The sequence below is a fragment of the Crinia signifera genome, chromosome 5, assembly GCF_055691185.1.
Source record: "Crinia signifera chromosome 5, ASM5569118v1, whole genome shotgun sequence".
Classification (NCBI taxonomy): domain Eukaryota; kingdom Metazoa; phylum Chordata; class Amphibia; order Anura; family Myobatrachidae; genus Crinia; species Crinia signifera.
The window spans coordinates 96,401,024-96,422,615 of NC_139221.1; the positions used below are offsets into that span (position 1 = coordinate 96,401,024).

Consider the following 21,592-nt stretch of genomic DNA (forward strand, 5'->3'; position numbering starts at 1 on the left):
GTCCTCTTACTTACAAGAAGCACATATTAGGATGATTCATAGAGCTTATATCTCCCCTGCACAGAGGTAATATGTGATGATCCTTGAATCAGGGGATTGTATGAAATGCAAAATGCCTCATGCTACGTTAATCCACTGTGTATGGGAATGTGGTCAAATTCAAAAATGTTGGCGTGAAGTCAGTCAGTTTATTAACTCCATATTTTCTCCACATTAACGCCCTAATCGCTAAGCTTTTATATGTGGAAATTTAAAATATTGGAATTTTGATCCTGATAAGATATTTAAACTTTGCTTATTTGTTATAGTTTCTACTTATGCGAAAAAAGTTATTCTTATACAATGGACTTACCACATGTCTCCATCTTTATCTGAGGTTAATAAAAAATGAATTCAGTTGTTATATTTTGATAGACGCTATACTACTGTATTTCAGACATTGAAAAGGGAGTTGAAAAATTTTACAAAAAATTAGAATACTTTAGTAATTCTATATTTGAGCAATTCCAGTCTCATATTGTTAAATAGTTTGAACATACTACTTGAAATCTACTTAGAGGAGTAATTGCTTGTCAATAATTTCCATTTTTTAATCTACAGTAGAAGTGACTTACCTTTTTCTTGACTACATTGACATTTGTAGGTCACCGATTTATGTACATTTACGTTATAATTCCTTCCCTTCCTTCCCTCCCCTTTCTGTTTCTCTTTGTCTTTTGTTTTATGATTTATTGTTCATTGTAATGTTGGACCGGTCTGTTCCTTTTTGACATCCTCTGTATTTTTCTATAATAAACATAAATGAGGGCTAAGTTTAAAGAATTTAAAAAAAGCAAGGTTAAAAAAGAAGAAAAAGACCTGTAAAGAAAAATGCGTTCTTTCCCAATAAAGGGATAAAACAGTTGTATCCCTTTATTGGGAAATAATCCTTTTTTCTTTACAGGTGCATTTTTCAAAATCTTTTCTTCTATTTAAACTGTGCCAATTTATAATTCTCTAAACTTAGCGCTCATTTATGTTTATTATTGACCAATTATTTATTGAGCAGCTTTTTAATTTAGTAGCGTAGTGAAATCTTAATATTATATCCTCTGTATTTTTGTCAACTGCTGATTACAGTAACAGACTGTTGGAATTGGTTTATTATTTGAAAATCAACACAATTATTCTTAAAAAAAAAATTAATTACAGATGTAGCGCCTGTCAGCCAGCTTGCAAGATCGCCATATTGTTTGTGCTGGCGCAGTCTGTTGGACGGCAGACTGGCTTATGGGGACATACGAGCATCTCACTTGCTCTTGCATCCCCATCAGCAAAATGGTGGGGGAGCGACAGGGAGCGATGATCAATGGCTTCCCTGCCTGTCTCCACTTCAGGGAGATGGGCAGGAAGAGGAGGCAGGCAGGGGGCAGTGCGGCAGGAGTGGGGAGACAGGTGGATTGCTCCGACAGAACGGGGCGCAGAACCATCTTGTGTGCATGTGTCCCCTTCTGTTGGAGGACAGCGGCTGGTGCGGGGTGGCGATTGCCAATTCTATTGCCAGGAGCAACTCCATTGAAAGCTGCTCCATATGTAGTTCCCTAGAAAATAGCATTTGCACTGACTATCCAATTAACAATGTCAGTGGCGGTTCCTGCCTTTAGACTTAAGGGGGCTGCAATTGCCTTTGTACTGCTCATTGCAAATGGAAAACAACATATAGATAAATCATCTTAAACTATGGAATAAATTAACCTTGATTGTGATTCCTCTGTATACACTGTAAACAAATGATGTACCGATATGCACACAAACACAGGTACAGAGCTAAATATACACTTTGAATAACTTTAATATTAAAGTACAGAAAATGATACTTCTATTAAAGATCTACACACAAATAATAGTTTAAATAAATAATATTCACAGGGACTCAACTATTATAAAAATAAAAACACCTCTCTGGTGCAATGCATACCTTCAGCTGCATCACACTGAGTGACTCACTAAAGTCTGAGGATGCTCACTGCAGAGGATTTGCTTCTGCTGCGCTGCACAGGCAGCAGCCCATGGAAGCACTGTAGCTCTGGTGATGTGCACAGAATGGCTTCCTGCTGGAAAGCTATTGCTGTCATTGCTCTATGTACTGGCAGCCCAAGTGGGGGAGGAGTTTTCAGTCCTCTGTATGATGGGCAGTAGCTAGGGTTACCACCTCATCCCTTTAATTCTGGACACATATTATTTACACAGGTTCTAGGGCTGGCTGACTTCAATACTCCATTTCACCTGGTTTTAATCAGCCACAGAACCAGTGTAATTAATATGTGTCCAGAATTAAAGGGATAATGTGGTAACCCTAGCAGTAGCAGCTTCCAATAGGAAGCTACTCCATGCTGAACTCCTCCCCACACGAGAGGAGTTCACACATGGAGCCTGGTGTTGTGACTCCTGACAGGAAAGACATGTGATCATGTGACACATGAGGACTGGGAGAGATACAGACAGCCATCATAGAGCTCCAGAGGTAGATCCAGCACCCACCTCCCCCTGCAGCTAGAATGCGCCCATGTGCACCCACCGGAGCTCTGATGCTGTCTGTCTGATTTACACTGGAAACCTTTTGGTTTTCACTGGAGGGGCTGCAGTCCTGCAGCCCAATAGCAGGAGCAGCCACTGAACAATGTATATGTAGACAACCCACAGGCCAACAAAATACTACTGTACATGATTGCGACTATTAACAAGGTAGGAATATTGCCCCCAGCATCATAATTATTTTCCTTGTTCTATCAGCTGAGTAGTGCAAACACACAGTGCCAGGTGATGCCCAGAAAAGCTACAGTACTCTTTGTATAGAATTGATGGATTCACTAATACACACACCATGTCAATCTGTTGGATAAACAACATAGCATAATAGCTCACCCTGCATAAAATCTCCCAGCATTAATCATTTCTGATAATGGGCTGAACATTAAACATTCATTATAATGGAGTGAATGTACACATGTACCATGCTTTGTACCCACTATAAACTTGGTGGATCAAAATGTTGGCAAAACAGAGAAGATGCTCTCTGTAGTCCATACAACTTCAGGGCATCTTTGGCATTCAGTGTGGCCTGTAGAAAATAGCACCTCCTGCAAAAATAGGTGTCCTGCCATCAATCAAAGCAAGAAGTATTAAGGATGTGGGATTGCACACTTTATGTGCTTGAGCAATTGGAGAAAAAATGGCAATGCATCAGTACATGACTACAATACGCATGGATCCATGACACATCGAACATGAATGCCACTTCAATGCATCATGCTGGTGAATTCTTTCAGTTTATGCAAACTGCTAATTCCTTATGAAGGTGTAAGAAAGTGAGATCAAACACTGCCAGCCACAGTCAAGTTCTACACCTCATCGAAGTACTGTAAAATCAGTTAGGAATGTTGGAGGAGGATCGGAAAGTAAATCATTTTGTAAAGTATGTTGGATTGGTACTATAGATCAAATTCCCTTTGTTTCACAAAAAGATTTTAAAGCTCTCAAAAAATTATGAAAATTTGGAAACCATGCTGGATCCTAGGTTTAATTCCTATCTCTTGTCTTTCTTTCTAAAAACTCTAATCTTAACAAAAGTAAACTGATTCTTGCAACCATGTTGTCAGTTCAAGTAACAATTTTTGCAGAGCTACAAGGATAATTAGTCAACAGAGCTCACCAATGTGAAAGATTTGATATTAAAGCAGGATTAACAAAATCTCCTAATTTCACACTGATACCTTTACCATGTCTCAGTCTCATATAGATTCTGTTCGTAGAATTACTTTACTGCTTTTACATAAATTAGCATCTCAGGCAGTCCCTTTGCATTCTGGAATAGAAATAATGACATTTGGAGCTCCTTGCATAGACTAGCTATGGAATACTTAAACTGCCTAACCTCCAATAATAATAGTAATATTGTGAGCAATCCAAATAGGAGGCTGCTAAAAAAAATGATGACAATTACTATTAAACAAAAAAATAAAAGAGTTAAACCAATTTGCAAATTATAACGTAATAAATCAAAATAATTAATGTGTCGATAAACCAAGCACTTCAGTAACAACTGTGAATTACCTTTCTCTGAATTGATTGGTTTATTTAACTTAGCATTTCTTTTTATTTACAATAAAAGCATTGGATGAGGTCACATAGACAATTTTATTGTGCACTATTTATTATTATAGGTTGATATATATTAATTTTAAAAAATTAGAACTCTGCTGTTATCACACACATGCTAATTGTATTGGTATAGTAAAAATAAATCTGCAGACAGATGCTTCCATGCCACTGTTGGCATGCTACACATATTGCTCTTATTTTTATTGTAAACATTAATCCACAGTCTGCCTCTGCTATACAACTGTCAGAATATGTTGGTTATATTGTTATTGTAAAACTAAATCTTCATTCAATTGAGAGGTGGTAATTTTAAAATTGACTGTAAATTACCATAATCCTCATGAATGCTCTTAATAATGCTGTCGGAATAAAAATAACTACAAAATTATGACATTACTCCGTTTTAAAACTTTTTTAAGACTCTAGATCCAAAAATAAACAAGGGTTTTTAGTCAAAAAGCTAAATCCAAACATAATTTAAGAACAAAACATGACAGAATTATTCTCTAATATATTATATATAAAAGATTAACTGCACCATATACAACTTTTGAATCCTACCAACAGCTCAAAGTTACTATATTCATAAAGGTTTTATCTAAAGTAGATGTGGATTGAGGAATGCTTAGTAAGTAATGGATATTATATATGCATTGTTTTTTAAAATTGTATGAAACGTGCACTTTTTGATACTATAATGTGGAATGAAATCTAATAATCAATCCCACTTTTTTCAATGCTGCAGGCAAGGCCGAGTACAATGAATACATTTAGATGGCAGCTTCATTAACAAAAGTTATACAGACTAGAATTCAGTGTCAAAGGAGGAAATAAACTAGAGAATGGTTCAACATGTTTTCAAATGTATAATTTGTGCCAGCTGCCATTATTTAAACTTCCCCATGGTGTAAGGTAGATTAAGGGCATCTATCATTCAAATACAATAAAAAAACACAACAATATGTAACAGAATTAAAGTAAAATGTGAATTCAAGTAAATAATTATCTCTCTTTTTTCCATTGAATACATTTGTATTCAAAAAATTACAATGTCAATAAGCAGGAGATCAGCGGGACTAAGCCAGCATGTAAATAATTTGTTAATACCCAGAATTTAAGAGTCATTTACCATGACTGGAAGAAAGAATCGTTTATTAGTAGAAAAATGATTCTTCACTTTAAGCCAAAATAGGTGCTTATACATAGATAGATTAATGATGGATTCATCTTTTAACAATAAGGGCGGGATGTATTAAAATACATCGCCGCCCTTCGCGCCCCCCCCCGCCGCGATGCCGCCGCATATGTACTAACATATGCGGCTGGCATCGCGATGCGGTGACGGAGGCCCCCCGCGATACCTGTACTGTGGTCTGCTGGGGGTCTCCGTCACCTCCCAGCCGGCTTCTGCAGTTTTCACGCCGGGGACAGCTAAGCAAGCTGTCCCCGGCGCTTCCTCCTCCCCCTGCAGCCGGAAGGACGTCCGGCTGCGTTGCTAGGGGGAGGAAGGGCTTACCTTCCGGGGTCCAGGAGGACCTGCAAGAAGGTAAGCCCAAGGGAGGGGGGAAAGGGGGGGTCGGCGAGGCGGCGGGGTTGCGGCGACGCGGCGGGCGGCGAAAAGAAGCCCATAGGCTTCTATAGGGTATCGCCACCCAAAGGTGGCGATACCCTGCCCTGCGGTGACGTGGCGAACGGGTTTTAGTACATAGGAAAATGCGGTAAAACGGGGGTTTTACCGCATTTTCCCTTTAGTACATCTCGCCCTAAATATTATTTGTTTTATGATCTGTGGGGAAATTAATGGGGATGATTACTATAGGAAATTAATTCATTCGATATCTAACACCCACATCAGCTCCAGGTAAAAGGGCTGATTAAGCCCACACACATTCCTAAATTGGTTGCTAATGATAGATGTCTACTGGGATTGCACATGTGCTGGATCCAACGTGTGCAGGTGTCATGATGAGGCCGTCACAGTGCCTTATCACTACAGCCTGAATGATAAACTGACAGTGTTTAGGGGCGATGATGGGGAACATTGCCAAAAAATTCAGGTATGTCAAAGCATTGTTATTTTGGCAATCTGAGGAAATCACGGGTTGCGCAGAGGTGCAATTCTAGGACCAATATTTACAATGTTGGACCACTTCACTGTATTTGGATGTAGGAAGCAGATCACAGAAGCCAACAGTGGATGTAATTTTACAAAATAAGTTTTCTGTAGCATTTACATAATTTTGCATATTAGCTATGTACAAAAATGCAGTAGTTGCAAATTTTTCATTCACCTCTGAACCAAACATACACAGGAGGTTATAGGGTACTCTTTACCTAGAAGGGCGCCCATCGCGTTGAGAATAGAAAGTGTGGCGAGCGCAGCGAGCCACCGAGCCCGAAGCGTGGCGAGCGCAGAGCGCAGCGCGCCCCGCGAGAGGCCGCGGACACCTTCACAGGTATAGGCGTCCCCTTGCGGGCTTCACAGGTGTCCGTGTCCCCTCGCCACGCTTCGGGCTCGGTGGCATGCTGCGCTCGCCACACTTTCTATTCTCAACTCCACGCCGACGTGGATAGTGGGGGTATGAAAAGGTCGTAGGACGCGTACCGCCGCCCCTCGCGGGCTCGCTGCGCTCGCCACGCTTCGGGTTGACGTTGATCGTGGGGTGGCGTTAACAATTGGGGGGGCCATTTCACACTTCAGGGTGCCTATTTGGCCTCTGTGGGCCATTTAACATTGTTCCCTATGGAAAATCGGGTCAATTGGGACATTTAACATTGTTCCCTATGGGAAATCGCGGTCATCGCGACGGTCGCATTGCATGCGATTTTTTGGTCGCATGCGATGCGACCGACGCAATTTTTTTTTTCGTGGGCGCCCTTCTAGGTAAAGAGTACCTGTTATAGTGCTGATGTGACCAATGGTGACATTCTGTATAAGGACACACAAATTGGTGCTACAGCATACATGGGTGCTAACAGTGGACATCCATATTTGACAACACGGATGTGTATTCTATCTGCATAATCTCACAGATAGGTGACCACCTATAGATGCTGCGGCATGCTACTCGGATGTGCCTGAAAGACTAAATGACAGCTTACTGAACCTTGCAGAGAGTGGTAGAATTTTTTAGTGAAACACAACAAATCATCTGTGCAATAAAACTGCTGGCTATAGAATGAAATCCTAGAAAAAATACCCCATCTACTGGTGCTGTCTTACAGATGTGTACTAGTACATGAACATGCCATGTAACACACACTGCTACTTGTGCTGTGCCATGTTCCTGTTTGGTTTCTTTATCATCTCATGCTGTTTTAAGTCACATCATAATGTACTGTGACATGAAAATGGCCAGAGAGTGTAACACCACTTTCTGTCCACCAGATGTCGCTTTTTTTTTAAACTTCATTACACATTTATTATTTATTTATTTATTAACAGTTTCTTATATAGCGCAGCATAATCCGTTGTGCTTTACAAAAAGAGTCAGTGATACAACAAACAGGGTATTTACAGATAGTCAAAAGGTAGGAGAGCGCTGCTATCAAGATCACAATCTATAGGGAAATAGGCATTGATAGATAAGGATATATACTGTAATATTTATTGCATTAATTCCAGCAGAATGCAAAGGTTCCTGGTGTGCTGTAAGATACGGTGACCCAGCAGTTTGGCCATGGGTCAGGAGGATAGAAAATGTGAAAAAGAAAGAGTGGATATGTGTGGACTGTACAGTGGGGAAGTGATTAGATAGGAATGGTATATGAAGGTTAAGTGACTGGTTCTTAAATTTGATAAGCTTGCCTGAAGAGTTTTCAGGGAACACTTATAGGTTTGGAGACTGGAAGAGAGTCTTACTGTGCTTGGGAGGGCATTCCACAGAGTGGGTGCAGCCCGAAGAAAGTCTTACAATTGGGAATGGGAGCAAGTAATGAGTGTGAATGAGAGACGCAGATCTTGTGAGGAGCGTAGAGGTCGGGTTGGAAGATAATTTGAGATAAGAGAAGAGATGTATGTTGGTGTAGTTTGGTTTATGGCTTTGTGTGTAAGTAAAATAATTTTGTATTGAACACGGCAGAATACAGGTAACCAATGAAGTGACTGACAGAGATTTGCAGATGATGAATGTCTGGCTAGGAAGATTAGCCTTGCAGCTGCATTCATAATGGACTGTAGTGGTGAGAGTCTTTATTGGGGAAGGCCAATAAGGAGACTATTGCAATAATCAATGCGTGAGATGATGAAAGCATGGATTAGAGTTTTTGCAGTGTCTTGTGCAAAGTAAGGGCGAATTTTGAATATGATTTTTAGATGCATGTGGCATGATTTTGAGACAGATTTAATGTGGGAACAAAGGAAAGTTCTGAGTCAAGGACAACACCTTGGCAGCGAGCTTGAGAGGTAGGAGTGATTGTCATATTCTTAACAGCAATAGAGATATCAGGTTGGTAACTACTATTTATTGGCAGTAATATAATTAATTCTGTTTTTGAAATATTAAGTTTGAGGTGGTGAGATGACATCCAGGATGAAACAGCCGAAATGCATTCAGAGACACGGCTCAATACAGATGGAGACAGGTCCAGGGAGGATAGGTAGAGCTGAGTATCATCTGCATACAGATGATACTGAAATCCAAAAGAGCTGATTAGTTTACCAGGAGATGAGGTATGGATTGAGAAAAGCAGAGGACCTAAAACTGAACCCTGAGGTACTACAACTAAAAGAGGTAGCGAAGAGGAGGTATAATCAGCGACACGAACACTAAAGGAGAGGTTAGATAGGTAGGATGAAAAAAGAGGGATGTGTTTTTAAGTCCTAGGGATTGTAGTCTTTGCATGAAAAGTGTGTTGAAAACAGTGTCAAAAGCAGCAGAGAGATCTAGAAGAATTAGTAGCGAATAGTGACCTTTAGACTTAGCAGTGGCCAGATCATTCACAACTTTAGTTAGTGCTGTCTCTGTGGAGTGTTGAGAATGAAAGCCTGACTGAAGCGGGTACAATAAGTTGTGGGAGTTAAGAAAGTGTGTGAGGTGAGAGTAGGCAAGTTTTTCAAGTAGTTTGGAGGTGCATGGAAGTTGGTAGATGGGACGTTAGTTTGAGAGAGAGCTTGGGTCAGAATTCTGTTTTTTTTCAGAATTGGAGTAATAAGTGCATGTTTGAACAATGAAGAAGACAACAGAAGAGAAAGAGAGGTTACAGATTTTAGTTAAGATGGAGATGAGCACAGGAGACAGAGATTTACTTATTTGTGAGGGTATATGGTCAACAGGAGAGTTAGTAGAGTGGGAGGAAGAGAAAAGTGCAGATACCTCATCTTCATTTGTGGGATCAAATGAAGTAAATGCATTAGAGGGCTCAGGTCGGGAATTGAGCAGATCACCAACTGAGTTGGAACATACCAAATAATCTCTGATCTTGTCAATCTTATGAAGTAGGAAGTAATATCTTGTGCATGGATAGTGGCTGGTGGCTTGGGTGAGGGAGAGTTGAGAAGGTATTTAAATGTATTAAAAAAACGGGATAGAAGCTTGAGCAGAAATTAGAGTTTGTTTGTCAGTATCCAGGGCATAACTATAGGACTGGTAGATAGTCTTATATGTGAGGAAATCCGTTGGACTGCGAGATTTAAGTCATTTACACGGTTGGCGTCTAGGCCTACGTGGAGTGTGGTGGGTAACTGGAGCCACTTCATCTAGGGCTGTTACACATGCATCAGATACCAGTTAAGTTTCTGTCCCGGCTCCTGCTGATTGGCTGATGGAACCTGTTATTTGGTACACAGTTGAACTGAACTCTGTGTTCGGGTAATCTGCTGAAATTTCTCCATACTGTATCTAACCCCAAACTTGAATTTATAAGCTGCTGTACGCCACTGAATGATGCAAACTGGCACACATACAGTAACTTTGGTGGTTAAAAGATACATGCTCAGCATTTCACAAAGTGAGATCAAGTTATGTTCAATAATGTTTGTGTACTGAACTCTCTCCCTTACAGTACTGTAGCGCAATCACACAAACATACAAAACAAACAAAGATTATTTAATAAAAATATATATAAAACATTTACAGTAATTAAACTATATATTATACAGTATATTTTTTATGATTGAATAATAGCTATTTAAACCTAATTCAGTATCATTGTGTTAGCAAATATCCACAATGTAACAAAATTATACAGCATAAGGGTTAAATAACTATTATTTGCATACTGTACTTAAAAAAATGAACAATTTATGGGAGCATATTTGGAAATAATGTTTGTGATATAGTATACTGGACTGGGGATGGGGATGGTAATTTTTGGCAAGCACAGTGATAGCGGTACTGGAGGTACATATTTTAATGCTTTAAATACATTTTATGATGTTCTAAAGCAGTTTAGTTAGGCTTATCCAGAAGACCGCATGTCCCGGACTTGGTGTCTCTGAGATTTTACTATATAGTACAGTTACTTCCAGCATTCACTGGCAGGCTCCTCTGGCAGAGTGCAACAAATGTGACCATGTCAGGGAAAGCCCAGCCTGGCAAATACAGTACAGTAAATAGATAGTGTACTGTACCCTTGGGAAACATGTCCTGGAGTTTCTGTCGCCTCTGTGGATCCCGATTCATGAGATTGCTCCATTTCAGGATACATGCAAAGTCATCTCTTATTAACGATTGATTTTGGGGAAAGGGGAGATACTGCTGAAGCATGCATTCAGTTCCGCATAGTATATAAAAAATAGTGAACATAATCTGATGCTTTGGTTATCAGCTTTACACTTAAAAAAAAGCTGCAGTAATGTTTTCTGAGATGCAGTGAAATAAATCGGTACTTGTTTCCTAGCACGGCCACAATCGCGGCCATCGGGGGTAAATTTTAGTGGCCTGCGACGCGACCGCCGCGATGCCCCCGATTTTTCCATTGAAATGCATTGAAAACAGTGAAAAATCGGGTCGGTCGCGTCGTGTGCACCTAAAAATGCTTAAATGGTCCACCCGCGATGGCCGCGATTTCCCCATAGGGAACAATGTTAAATGCCTCAATTTACCCGCGATGACCACGATTTCCCATAGGAAACAATGTTAAATAGATCAATTTACCCAAATCAGCATAGGGAACAATGGTAAATGGGCCAGAAACCCCCAAAAAACCCACACAGCAGTGGAATGTCCCCCCAAAAGTAGTTGACGCCACCCCGCGATCAACGTGAACCCGAAGCGTGGCGAGCGCAGCGAGGCCGCGAGGGGCGGCGGTACGCATCCTCCGACCTTTTCATGCCCTACTATCCACTAGGGCGTGGAGTGAGAATAGAATAGTGTGGCGAGCGCAGCGAGCCACCGAGCCCGAAGCGTGGCGAGCGGACGCGGATACCTTCACAGGTAAACGCGTCCCTTCGCGGGCTTCCCAGGTGTCCGCGTCGCCATGGACACCTGGGAAGCCCGCGAGGGGACGCGTATAACTGTGAAGGTATCCGCGTCCCCTCGCGGGGCTCGCTGCGCTCGCTACGCTTCAGGCTCAGTGGCTCGCTGCGCTCGCCACACTATTCTATTCTCACTCCACGCCCTAGTGGATAGTAGGGCATGAAAAGGTCGGAGGACGCGTACCGCCGCCCCTCGCGGGCTCGCTGCGCTCGCCACGCTTCGGGTTCACGTTGATGGCAGGGTTGCGTCAACTACTTTTGGGGGGACATTTTTATGTTCAGGGGTGTTTTTGCCCCATTTCCCATTGTTCCCTATGATAGTTTGGGGAAATTGATCCATTTAACATTGTTTCCTATGGTAAATCGTGGTCATCGCGGGTAAATTGAGCCATTTAACATTGTTCTCTATGGGAAAATCGCGGGCATCGCGTCTGGCCCATCGCACCCGATTTTTTAGCGGCCGCGATGCCCGGGATGGCCCCGATTTTACCCCCGATGACCGCGATTAAGATCGTTGTGGTCGTGCTAGGAAACAAGTACCAATAAATCTGTCCATGGAGCAATCACCACCTAGTTGTTAAGCTATGTATTGTATGGCATAGATTCTCTCATGGTTACTGTACGCCCTGAAAGGCTGTGTTTGAGAGGCCACACCATGACATGATGTGACTGGGAGGCCTGAATGCTGCGCAATGAACAAAGATGTAAGAATACCGTGTATAAAGAAGGGAACAAATACAGATCTCGTCCCTTGATAATGTACTGAGGCATACACGTCATTCTCCTCCTCTCCTGTGTATTAAATCTTCCAACGTGATCATCACCACAAAAGGTGCATTTCCTTTATTCTCGTGACTCCTCTGGGATCAGCATTGTGCATATTCCCAAAAAGAAAAATATATACAGTGTAATACTTTCAATACAAATGGTCACATAAAATGGTCATATATAAAAATCGTACATGTCAAAATCTCACATGTCAAAATATCCACATTTATAAAACAAATGACAGTCAAAATTATTGTTTCCCCATCAGTGGTAATTGCCATCTTTCTGAAAAGAACAGACATATGTCAGTTCTAACAGCAAGATATTATAATTACCAGGCAAGCGCTAAATTGACTATGTAATTTCTATAGAACCATACAATATGGATATGGTTCTGGAGCCCAGAACATACAATAATCATTTTGTTTAATTGAACTTTTGACTATGGCCGGTTTTGAATATGGTTTTGAATATATTAGAACATTAGCTTGTACACTATATAGTCAAAATTGACTTGCCTGCAGTCTAATTTTTCTTGCGATGCTGATCCCATGGGGCGAACATCGGCATCGCGAGCTGTATATACACATGCAAACTGTGCAAATTTTTCTTCCGATTATGACGATATAGTCAAAATTTAAAGATTAAATAACACCAATCGACCTTTATGTACAGTGCCTGATTCAGTAGCCGGGGACCGATGGTGCAGCGCTGCGCATGCATATGGGGAATTATACGTATGTGCAGGATGTATGTGCAGGGCCGCTGTGCGAACACATTCCCTCATTTGATTCTTGACATTGGAAGTGTGAGCACTGGAGTCAGAGCAATCTGCTACAGTTTATTATTGATAATAGAGGGATAGAGCTGTGTGTGTGGTAGCCCTGGGACCCAATGTGATGATGCCCAATGTTGATACATCGGGCAGCATTGCATCCCCCATAGAAACCTATGGGGGATGTGGGTGGCAGCAGGACAGAAGGGATCGCAGCAGGTATCTGAGCTTCTTGGTGCGGTCCCTCTATCTTACATACAGGTGATACCTAATATTTGTGGCTAAATAACCCACAAATATTACATAATAAATAAGCCTCTGAGGGTGAGAGTATTTGAAGAAGTGCACCCCATTTTCTGTGCCAGGGAGCGGGATGTAACTACAAGCAGAATACATGTATGTATATATAATGTACATGGCAGCACAATCTGAAAGGAATGCAGGGGTTAATGTGACTGTACTGTGTAAGGAATGCAGGGGTTAATGTGACTGTACTGTGTAAGGAATGCAGGGGTTAATGTGACTGTACTGTGTAAGGAATGCAGGGGCTAATGTGACTGCGCTGTGTAAGGAATGCAGGGGCTAAAGTGACTGCTCTGTGTAAGGAATGCAGGAGTTGATGTGACTGCTCTGTGTAAGGAATGCAGGCGTTGATGTGACTGTGCTGTGTAAGGAATGCAGGGGGTAATGTGACTGCTCTGTGTAAGGAATGCAGGAGTTGATGTGACTGCTCTGTGTAAGGAATGCAGGAGTTGATGTGACTGCGCTGTGTAAGGAATGCAGGGGCTAATGTGACTGCTCTGTGTAAGGAATTCAGGGGTTAATGTGACTGCTCTGTGTAAGGAATGCAGGAGTTGATGTGACTGTGCTGTTTAAGGAAGGCAGGGGTTAATGTTGGCACACTAACGTTGCGCGTCTTCTCAAACACACATGCTGTCTGCTGCTGCACCCACTTGTCCAGCCCACAGCTCCACTCCCGTCACTGATTGAAGTGGTTGCAAGCACTCTTCTATGCCACCCCTCCTTGCCAGTCCCATTGACAGCCTCTCCCTGCACCGCTGACAGACGTCCCTGGCCACTTACTCCCTCCCGCTCGCCACCAGCCTCTGCTGTACTCAGAAGTAAATCCACAGTACATCGGGTAAGGGTGCGATAATATAGCCCTCCTCCCCCTGATAAGACCACCAAAAAAAACCAAATGAATAGAACACCCAACCATCACTTCAAAAGACAGTGGGTATGCGTATTTGTAAGGTGTGAAAAAAACTGACCAAAAATAAACATTTGAATACCCCCCCCCCCCCCCGTTCTGTGATATTAAAAAAGGGATAAAATGGGCGTGAGATTAAAAGAGGGGAACAAATGGATGTGATAATAAAGACCAACTACAGCAGATTAGACATGGAGGAGATCCCTGAGTACTGGAGGCCATGTGAGTAGAGCTGCTGTTGGGGATGTACGTGAGATAGGAGAGCCTGGGGGTACATACCCCCTGGGCTCCCCCCTTAATCCGGCTCTGGCTGTAGTAGACAGTAGGTGGACACTGCAGGGGCACTGCTGCCATTCTACTGGCTGCAGGGTACAAAATCATGCATCCTGCAAGTCAGAAGTGCGGGCAATGGGGTGGGCGACGGTCCATCCACAGAACCTCTGGTGTGGTGCATAACTCGCCCATACCTACTTAAGGCCCTGCTTGCCCTGCATTGTATTATACTGTAAGTCATGGGTTTCTTGTTTAATTAATTTGTTTGTGTTCTTTGTAAGGCGCTGCTGAACCCTTATGGCTCCATAATAATAATAATAATAATAATAATAATAAATCAACTATTAGTTTGAAAAAAATATTATTTTCATTTTACATTTCATGGTACAATCATATATAAGGAGGGCTATTTCTTGTACTATTTTTAGTTTAAATGTACATACAATTATTATTTTATATTTGCACAAACGCTTTGTAACTTCACACACAGACACAGCTAGTTATTAGGTTTTAGCCATACAGTAATCAAACAATGTATAACACAACTGTAATTTCCAAGGCATTTACAAAACAATTTTATTTGCTGATAGGATGTCTGATGGGAGATTCTTCAGATTTCTTGGTTTCTTGGTCAAGGACTGATGACATCAAGCCAGGGATGCAGGTACATATGTATATTTATATATATGTAGATTGTTATATTTATAATTGAAAACTAAAGGTGGCCATACCCTTGGGCCCTTTTTACTAGATATCAATGGATCAGAATGAGAAATCGGGTGAAAATTGGCAAATCTTATGTATCCATTCCGATGCGCTATCCTGTGCGTATCGAATCAGAGCCTGAGATAGAAAGTGCTGCACTAAAGATTTGTTGGATCCCGGGGCCCGTGCTGGGATCGCACATCATATGCATATAGGCCCTTATTCAGATCTGATCGCAGTACTAATATGTTCTCAAAATGGACAAGACCATGTGGACTGCAGGTGGGGCAGATGTAACATGTGTAGAGAGAGTTACATTTGCGTGGGGTGTGTTGAAACTGAAATCTAAATTGCAGTGTAAAAATAATGCAGCCAGTATTTACCCTGCACAGAAACAAAATAACTCACACAAATCTAACTCTCTCTGCACATGTTACATCTGCCCCACCTGCAGTACACATGGTTTCGCCCATTTTGAGAACAAATTTGTACTGCGATCAGATAAGGGCCCTAGTGTATTGTATGTGATCCTGCTGCCTGGGACGTGGCTGGGTGGTTCAAAGGAGATCGCATGTGACTTCTCCTCTCAGACATGTCACATTAGTGTATGGGGGGCCTTCACAATTAGAATAGATTTTTTTTGGAGTTATTTTAAAAATAAAAGAAGGTGCACATAACTAACCACATAGTACTTTTGGACATATTTGCGATGTATTTTCCATTATATGTACATATTCAAAATTTGAAAATATAATGTATTAAAAAGAATGATAAACATTACATTCACATGACTTACAACTTTTGGTGTAAGGAAGTTTGGATCCCAGCACGCACTGAAAAAGGGAACATAGCCTCAAGTAGTTTGGGCATGGTCTCGACCAGTATGTGTGTGGCCTGACTACACAGGGAGCACAGTGGTACATTTCGGTGTCCATGTCGACACGACATGTGCCGACAGGTGGCATTTCACTAGGGCATGATGGGAGAATAAAATAGTCGTGTAGCATATCGAGGCACCGGGCCTAAAGCATGGTGAGCAGTGGTGTAACTAGCGGTGCTACGTCTTAGTGTTTATGTTGACTGTGTCAACATTTGGGTGGAATTTTTTTTTGACTTTTTAACTGTCGACCTTACCCATGTCGGCCTAATGACCCTCTCGATCTAATGACCCTGTCATGGCATGTCGACCTTTAGCCATGTCGACCTAGTGGTGTCGACCTACTTGCTGGTGACCTAATAATCCATAACCTCACAGACTCCCTCCACCTGCCTCCCCTTCCCACTGGACACTGTGGCCCATGGATGGGACAGCGGGACAGTGCCTGAATAGCAGGACTGGCCTGCTGGAGGTGGGATAGTTAGGAAGTATACACTCATGATCACACAGCAAGTTGAGAGGTTTATACAGTGGTCATTTCTATTGATTTACAGATCTCATTCAACTTAAAGAAGGCATTAATTCCTTTTAAATTTCAAAGCATATAGTTGTAATATTATTAATTTAAATACATCTCTGTATAAATTCCATTATTCTCATCATAATTATTGAAAGTCTATACAGATTAAAAATAAATGAGTTTAGCAGTGAAATGTAATAAGGTCTGAGTTTGCCAGAGGTGTTGGAAGTCAGACAAACTCAGACTTTTTTAAACCGGCAATGATTCATAAGGCATGATTTTGCCTTGTAAACAGTTGCCGCTTTAAAAAAACATCCAAGATCACTCATCAACCCAAAACACAGGCCACATGTTACATTTTGCCGTTAATATTTTATTTTACTATCACAAAATAGCAAAACAAAAAGCTGTGTAACAGTTTGAAAGCTTTCCTGTTCCTCATTAATATAGTAAGTATTTCTAAACATTGAACAATATTTGAAGACAACCTGAACAATTGTTGTTTATCTTTTATTACCTTTAGAAAATTGACTACCAGTAATATAAATCCATAGTTTAAAATCGTTCTTAATTATGTTTGTAAACTAGTTAATTTCCGATTTTATAGTTTAACCTTGTAGAGGCTCAATCATATGGCATTTATCCTTTCCTTTCATCTCTCTTCAGTTTGCCTTGTACAGTAGTCACCTATGTGAGTGTTGTACCTTGAGTGGTCAAGTGGTTGCTTCGAAACAACTACTAAGTGTCCTCACTTCAGTGGGGTTCCGGATGACCTCACGATAGTCAGGATTTGGACGATCGCTATACTTATATCGGAATCCCAACTGTTAAATTCACGACAGTCAGGATTCTGACTGACAAGGGCTATCCTCTGTCATGGGGGTCTGCAGCATGGCGAGTGCAGCGAGCCCACAAGGGGCTTCGACATGCTCACCTCCCTGTCAGAGCACCCGCAGTCGGGATTCTGATGTCAGTATACTGACCATTGGAATCTCGACTGTCGGGGTCTTATACCAAACCCCGTCAGTGAACACTGGTATAGCAGCAGAACCAGACTGAACAATATGTTGGCTATAAGCTGCTGTAGACATTATTACATTGATTCAATATAAACTGATCATAACAGCAGCTATGTTTCCAGGCATTTCAGACCAAAGCACTCATCGACCTCGTCTAAAAAAATTAGTTTATTAGTGTAAGATACTGGAAGCAAATCAGGTGATTCTGTTAACAGAAATGAGAACATCATCACTAACGAGAGGGGGGTAATTTATCTAGACTTGTGCTATTTTGAAATAGAAATATGTATGATTCTTCAGCACTATGGTCACACTGGAAATTTAAATGCAGCAGCATGGGAAAAGCAACTGAATGGAATTTTAGTCCTATAATCAAAGCAGCAGGAGTAGTGCTGGTATACAGAGTAGCAGAGTGGGAACGTTTTTTGTAAATAAAAGGACCAATGTTGTGTAACAGGCATGGAATTAAGTAAGATAGGGCAGCTACACTGTCAAAAAATACCTGGTTTACATGTTATTTCACTTGGCCTTGTGATATGAGTTTAATACATTTTTCGAGAGAGTGGTTTTGAATCACCTTAAGGGTGTCATCCCGGCAGAATTTAACCGTTATCAATTTGCGTATAGGTAAAATCGATCCACGAGGATGCTGCTTTTACACTGTTCTTCATAGAATTCTCTGTCCTTTGGAGAAAAGGACTCCTTTGTTAGATTATTATTTGTGGATTTCAGCTCCGTTTTAAACACTGTTGTGCCTGCGGTGTTGATTGCGAAGCTTCGGGAGATAGGTTACAATGTTCCCATTTTTAATTGGCTGTTGGATTTTTTAACTGATCATCTTCAGTCAGATAGGGTGGGTTCTACTTCCTCATCAGAACTTGTTTTAAACATAAACAAGGGTGTGTCTTGAGTCCCTTTTTGTACTCCTTGTACACTTCAGATTGTTTTTCAAATTCAGAGTCCAACCTCATTGTCAAATTTGCTGATGATATCTCAGTAGTGGGTTTGATCAGTGGGGGGAGGAGGAAAGTTTTAGAATGGAGGTGCAGCAATTGATTAAATGGGGAGAGGTTAATAACTTACTCCTAAATGGTAAAAAGACAAAGGAGGTAGTCATACTTTTAGAAGATCCAGAAGATCAACCATCAGACTGCTGGTTTTAAATGGCAAGGAGGTGGAGAGGATTACTAATACAACATTTTTGGGGATTACTTTTACTGAAGATCTGTCTTGGTCCTCACATATAGCAATAGCAGTTGGAAAGGCTCAGCAACGTCTTTTTGTTCTGTGGAGATTACGAGAAGGAGAACTATCTAGGCCAATACTTATGAATTTTTATTGTTGTGTAATCGAGAGTCTGTTGACTTATGCCATTGCGATATGGTATGGGAATTCGAATTGCTCTGATCGGAGATCCCTAGACAGGAAAGTCAAGGCCACAGAAAAAGTAATTGGCCAACCCTTGCCTAGGATGGCAGATATTTTTTATAGAGGGGAAAAACTAAGGCTAATAAAATTGTTTTAGATCCTAGTCATTCTTGTTATTCTCTTTTCTCCCTGTTGCCCTCTGGGAAACGTTACAGGTGCATAGGTTGCTGTACTAGTCGGTTGCAGAAAAGTTTTTTCCCCATCTGTTATTTTAAGTTTAAATTGTAGTATGTGAATTGTGAGTATTTCTTTCTCTCTCTTCTTTTTTTCTTCCTTGTGAATTTTACTTATGCATTTTTAATGTTGTAGTGACAATAAATTTGATTTGATTTGATATATGATTTTACAACTGCCAATTTATAAAGTTGTGCAGCTTTTAAAAAGATATCCCCTTTCAGAACTCTTATTTCAATAGGCTGCTAAATGGTTGGTTTATTTTGATAATACCACAGAATGTTATTTTGTGCCATGTTATTAAATTAGCTCACAGCATCAAGGACATACTGTAATTGAATCTACAACTATTCAGAATTGCATATTAATTATTACATATTTATGTAGTTGGTGCCAGTGGTAGAATGAACTGGAGTAGAGCTGCTATGTGGCCTGGATGTGAGGAATGCCTGGAAAAGCTGACAAAGAAGAGATCAGATGATGGACCAGAGGGCCTAGAGAAGAAACATTGGTAGCTGCCCAAATCTATTTTATACACTATGTACACAAAAGCAGTGACAGCAATGACAGTAGATCAACAAGATTTTATTTATCAGTCCCAAAGTTTCTCAATAGGGTTAAAAATTCATACCCTCCAACATGACCCATTCCATTAGGAACAAAATGCTCTATTCCTGGACTTCCCTGCCAGTGGCAGTTACAGAGGTGGGGCTCCAGCACAGTCTAAAAATCAAGTCACATCAACTGCCAGTCCAGGACAGTGATGTTTAAGGTGGCAGTAGGTGTGGCTCCCCTTTTTGAATATTGGGCAGTGGTGCAGTCCCACCTCTGTAACGGTCACTGGCAAGGAAGTCCAGAAACAGAGCATTTTGTACCTAATGGAATGGGTCATGTTGGAGGGTATGAAAATTGTCCATCTGGGTTATTTAATTTTCTGTATAGCAGTCCAGATTTGCACTTGAAAATGACAGGTGGTATTGTCATCCTGATAAAAACACAGGGCACAGAGTTATCAAGAACCTCTCTATACTTTTCACAGTTGGTGTGACCATGCATTACAGCATGTCAAACCTGAAACAGCTCAACAGAATAATGCCACCAGGTCCATGCTTTACTGTACCTGCTGCACACTGTTAAATCATATTTATAAGTAAACTGATGGACAATAAGTCAGTTGCACAGTTTGCCTAATGCTACGCCAACTGTTTCCCTTTATTTCTAGCTATGGGTGTACCTATGCATAGCACTACGTAGTGTACCTTATCAGTGCGTGACACTCGTTATACCTTTATGACTGTATATGGTTAACAGCAATTATACACAAGTGAACCTTAAACTATGTATTATCAGGGAGCGTCCCTGATGCTCCGCCATCTTAAAGAAATAACTTAGCCGAGACAGATGGATACATTTAAAAAAAAGGTCCAAACCAATAACCACATTTATTTAGTCCCTAGTGGACATAAAGGGGTAACAATGCTACACAGTAGTAACACAGTATAATTTAATATACAATAATATATAACATTCACAGGGGAAAACAGATGCAAGTACAATCATCAATATACAACTACACCAATACAAAAGTAACAGTTACCATCATACATACGCGGCGCTTCCTGGACCAGGAGTCTGTAGTCAAGATTGATCACAGCATAGTGAGCTCCCGGCCCAGGTTGCAGCAATTTAAAAGGAATAACAATAGGATCCAGCAGGTCTTTCATTGGTCAGGGGGTGAGCTTTCACCTCTTCTGATAGGCTTAGTCTAGATGCACAGCTGTGTCTTTGTTCCAGGATCATCACCTTGCCCTGGGGGTCCCGTCGAAAAGCTGGTTCAAACTGACTATTATATGTCCCCTTTCCATGTGGCCATACTTTCATTATATTACTATGGTTCTTAATCTGTGAATAATGCGTACTACTATTTCCCTGTAATCACCAGAATGCTGCATATGTGACGCCAAACTAATTGATAACAAACATGAGGGAAAGAAAATAGGTTTGAACCTTAAAATATGTTTAGTGCATTTTAGTCTAAATTGCTATATTTTATTATTATCACAGTATAAGGTTGTATAACATTATTGTGTAGCGCATATTCTCTCGCTGCCTTAGTACGCACTTTACATAAATACGCAAATGCAAATGGAGGCCATGATACTCTAAGGTGTTTGTAGATGCAATTCAACTTTGACAACACTCTGTCATCAACAACCAAACCCAAATATCTCCATTTGATTTGAAAAGTTTAAATTGTGATTCGTCACTCCGTAACACTCTCTGCC

The 21,592-nt window shown here is 41.0% G+C and overlaps 1 protein-coding gene across 2 annotated transcripts in view; it reads left to right on the plus strand.

The window, feature by feature from the left end:
• Positions 1 to 21,592, plus strand: part of DOK6 (docking protein 6) — a 508,085-nt gene that overhangs the window by 412,849 nt on the left and 73,644 nt on the right. Inside the window, exon 8 of one of the 2 annotated variants that reach the window (XM_083187715.1) lies at positions 15,175 to 15,248. The exons of the other annotated variant lie outside the window; for it this stretch is intronic. Coding sequence (XP_083043841.1) covers positions 15,175 to 15,248 — 74 coding nt within the window. The remainder of the gene's footprint in view (positions 1 to 15,174; positions 15,249 to 21,592) is intronic. 2 annotated transcript variants of the gene reach the window in all.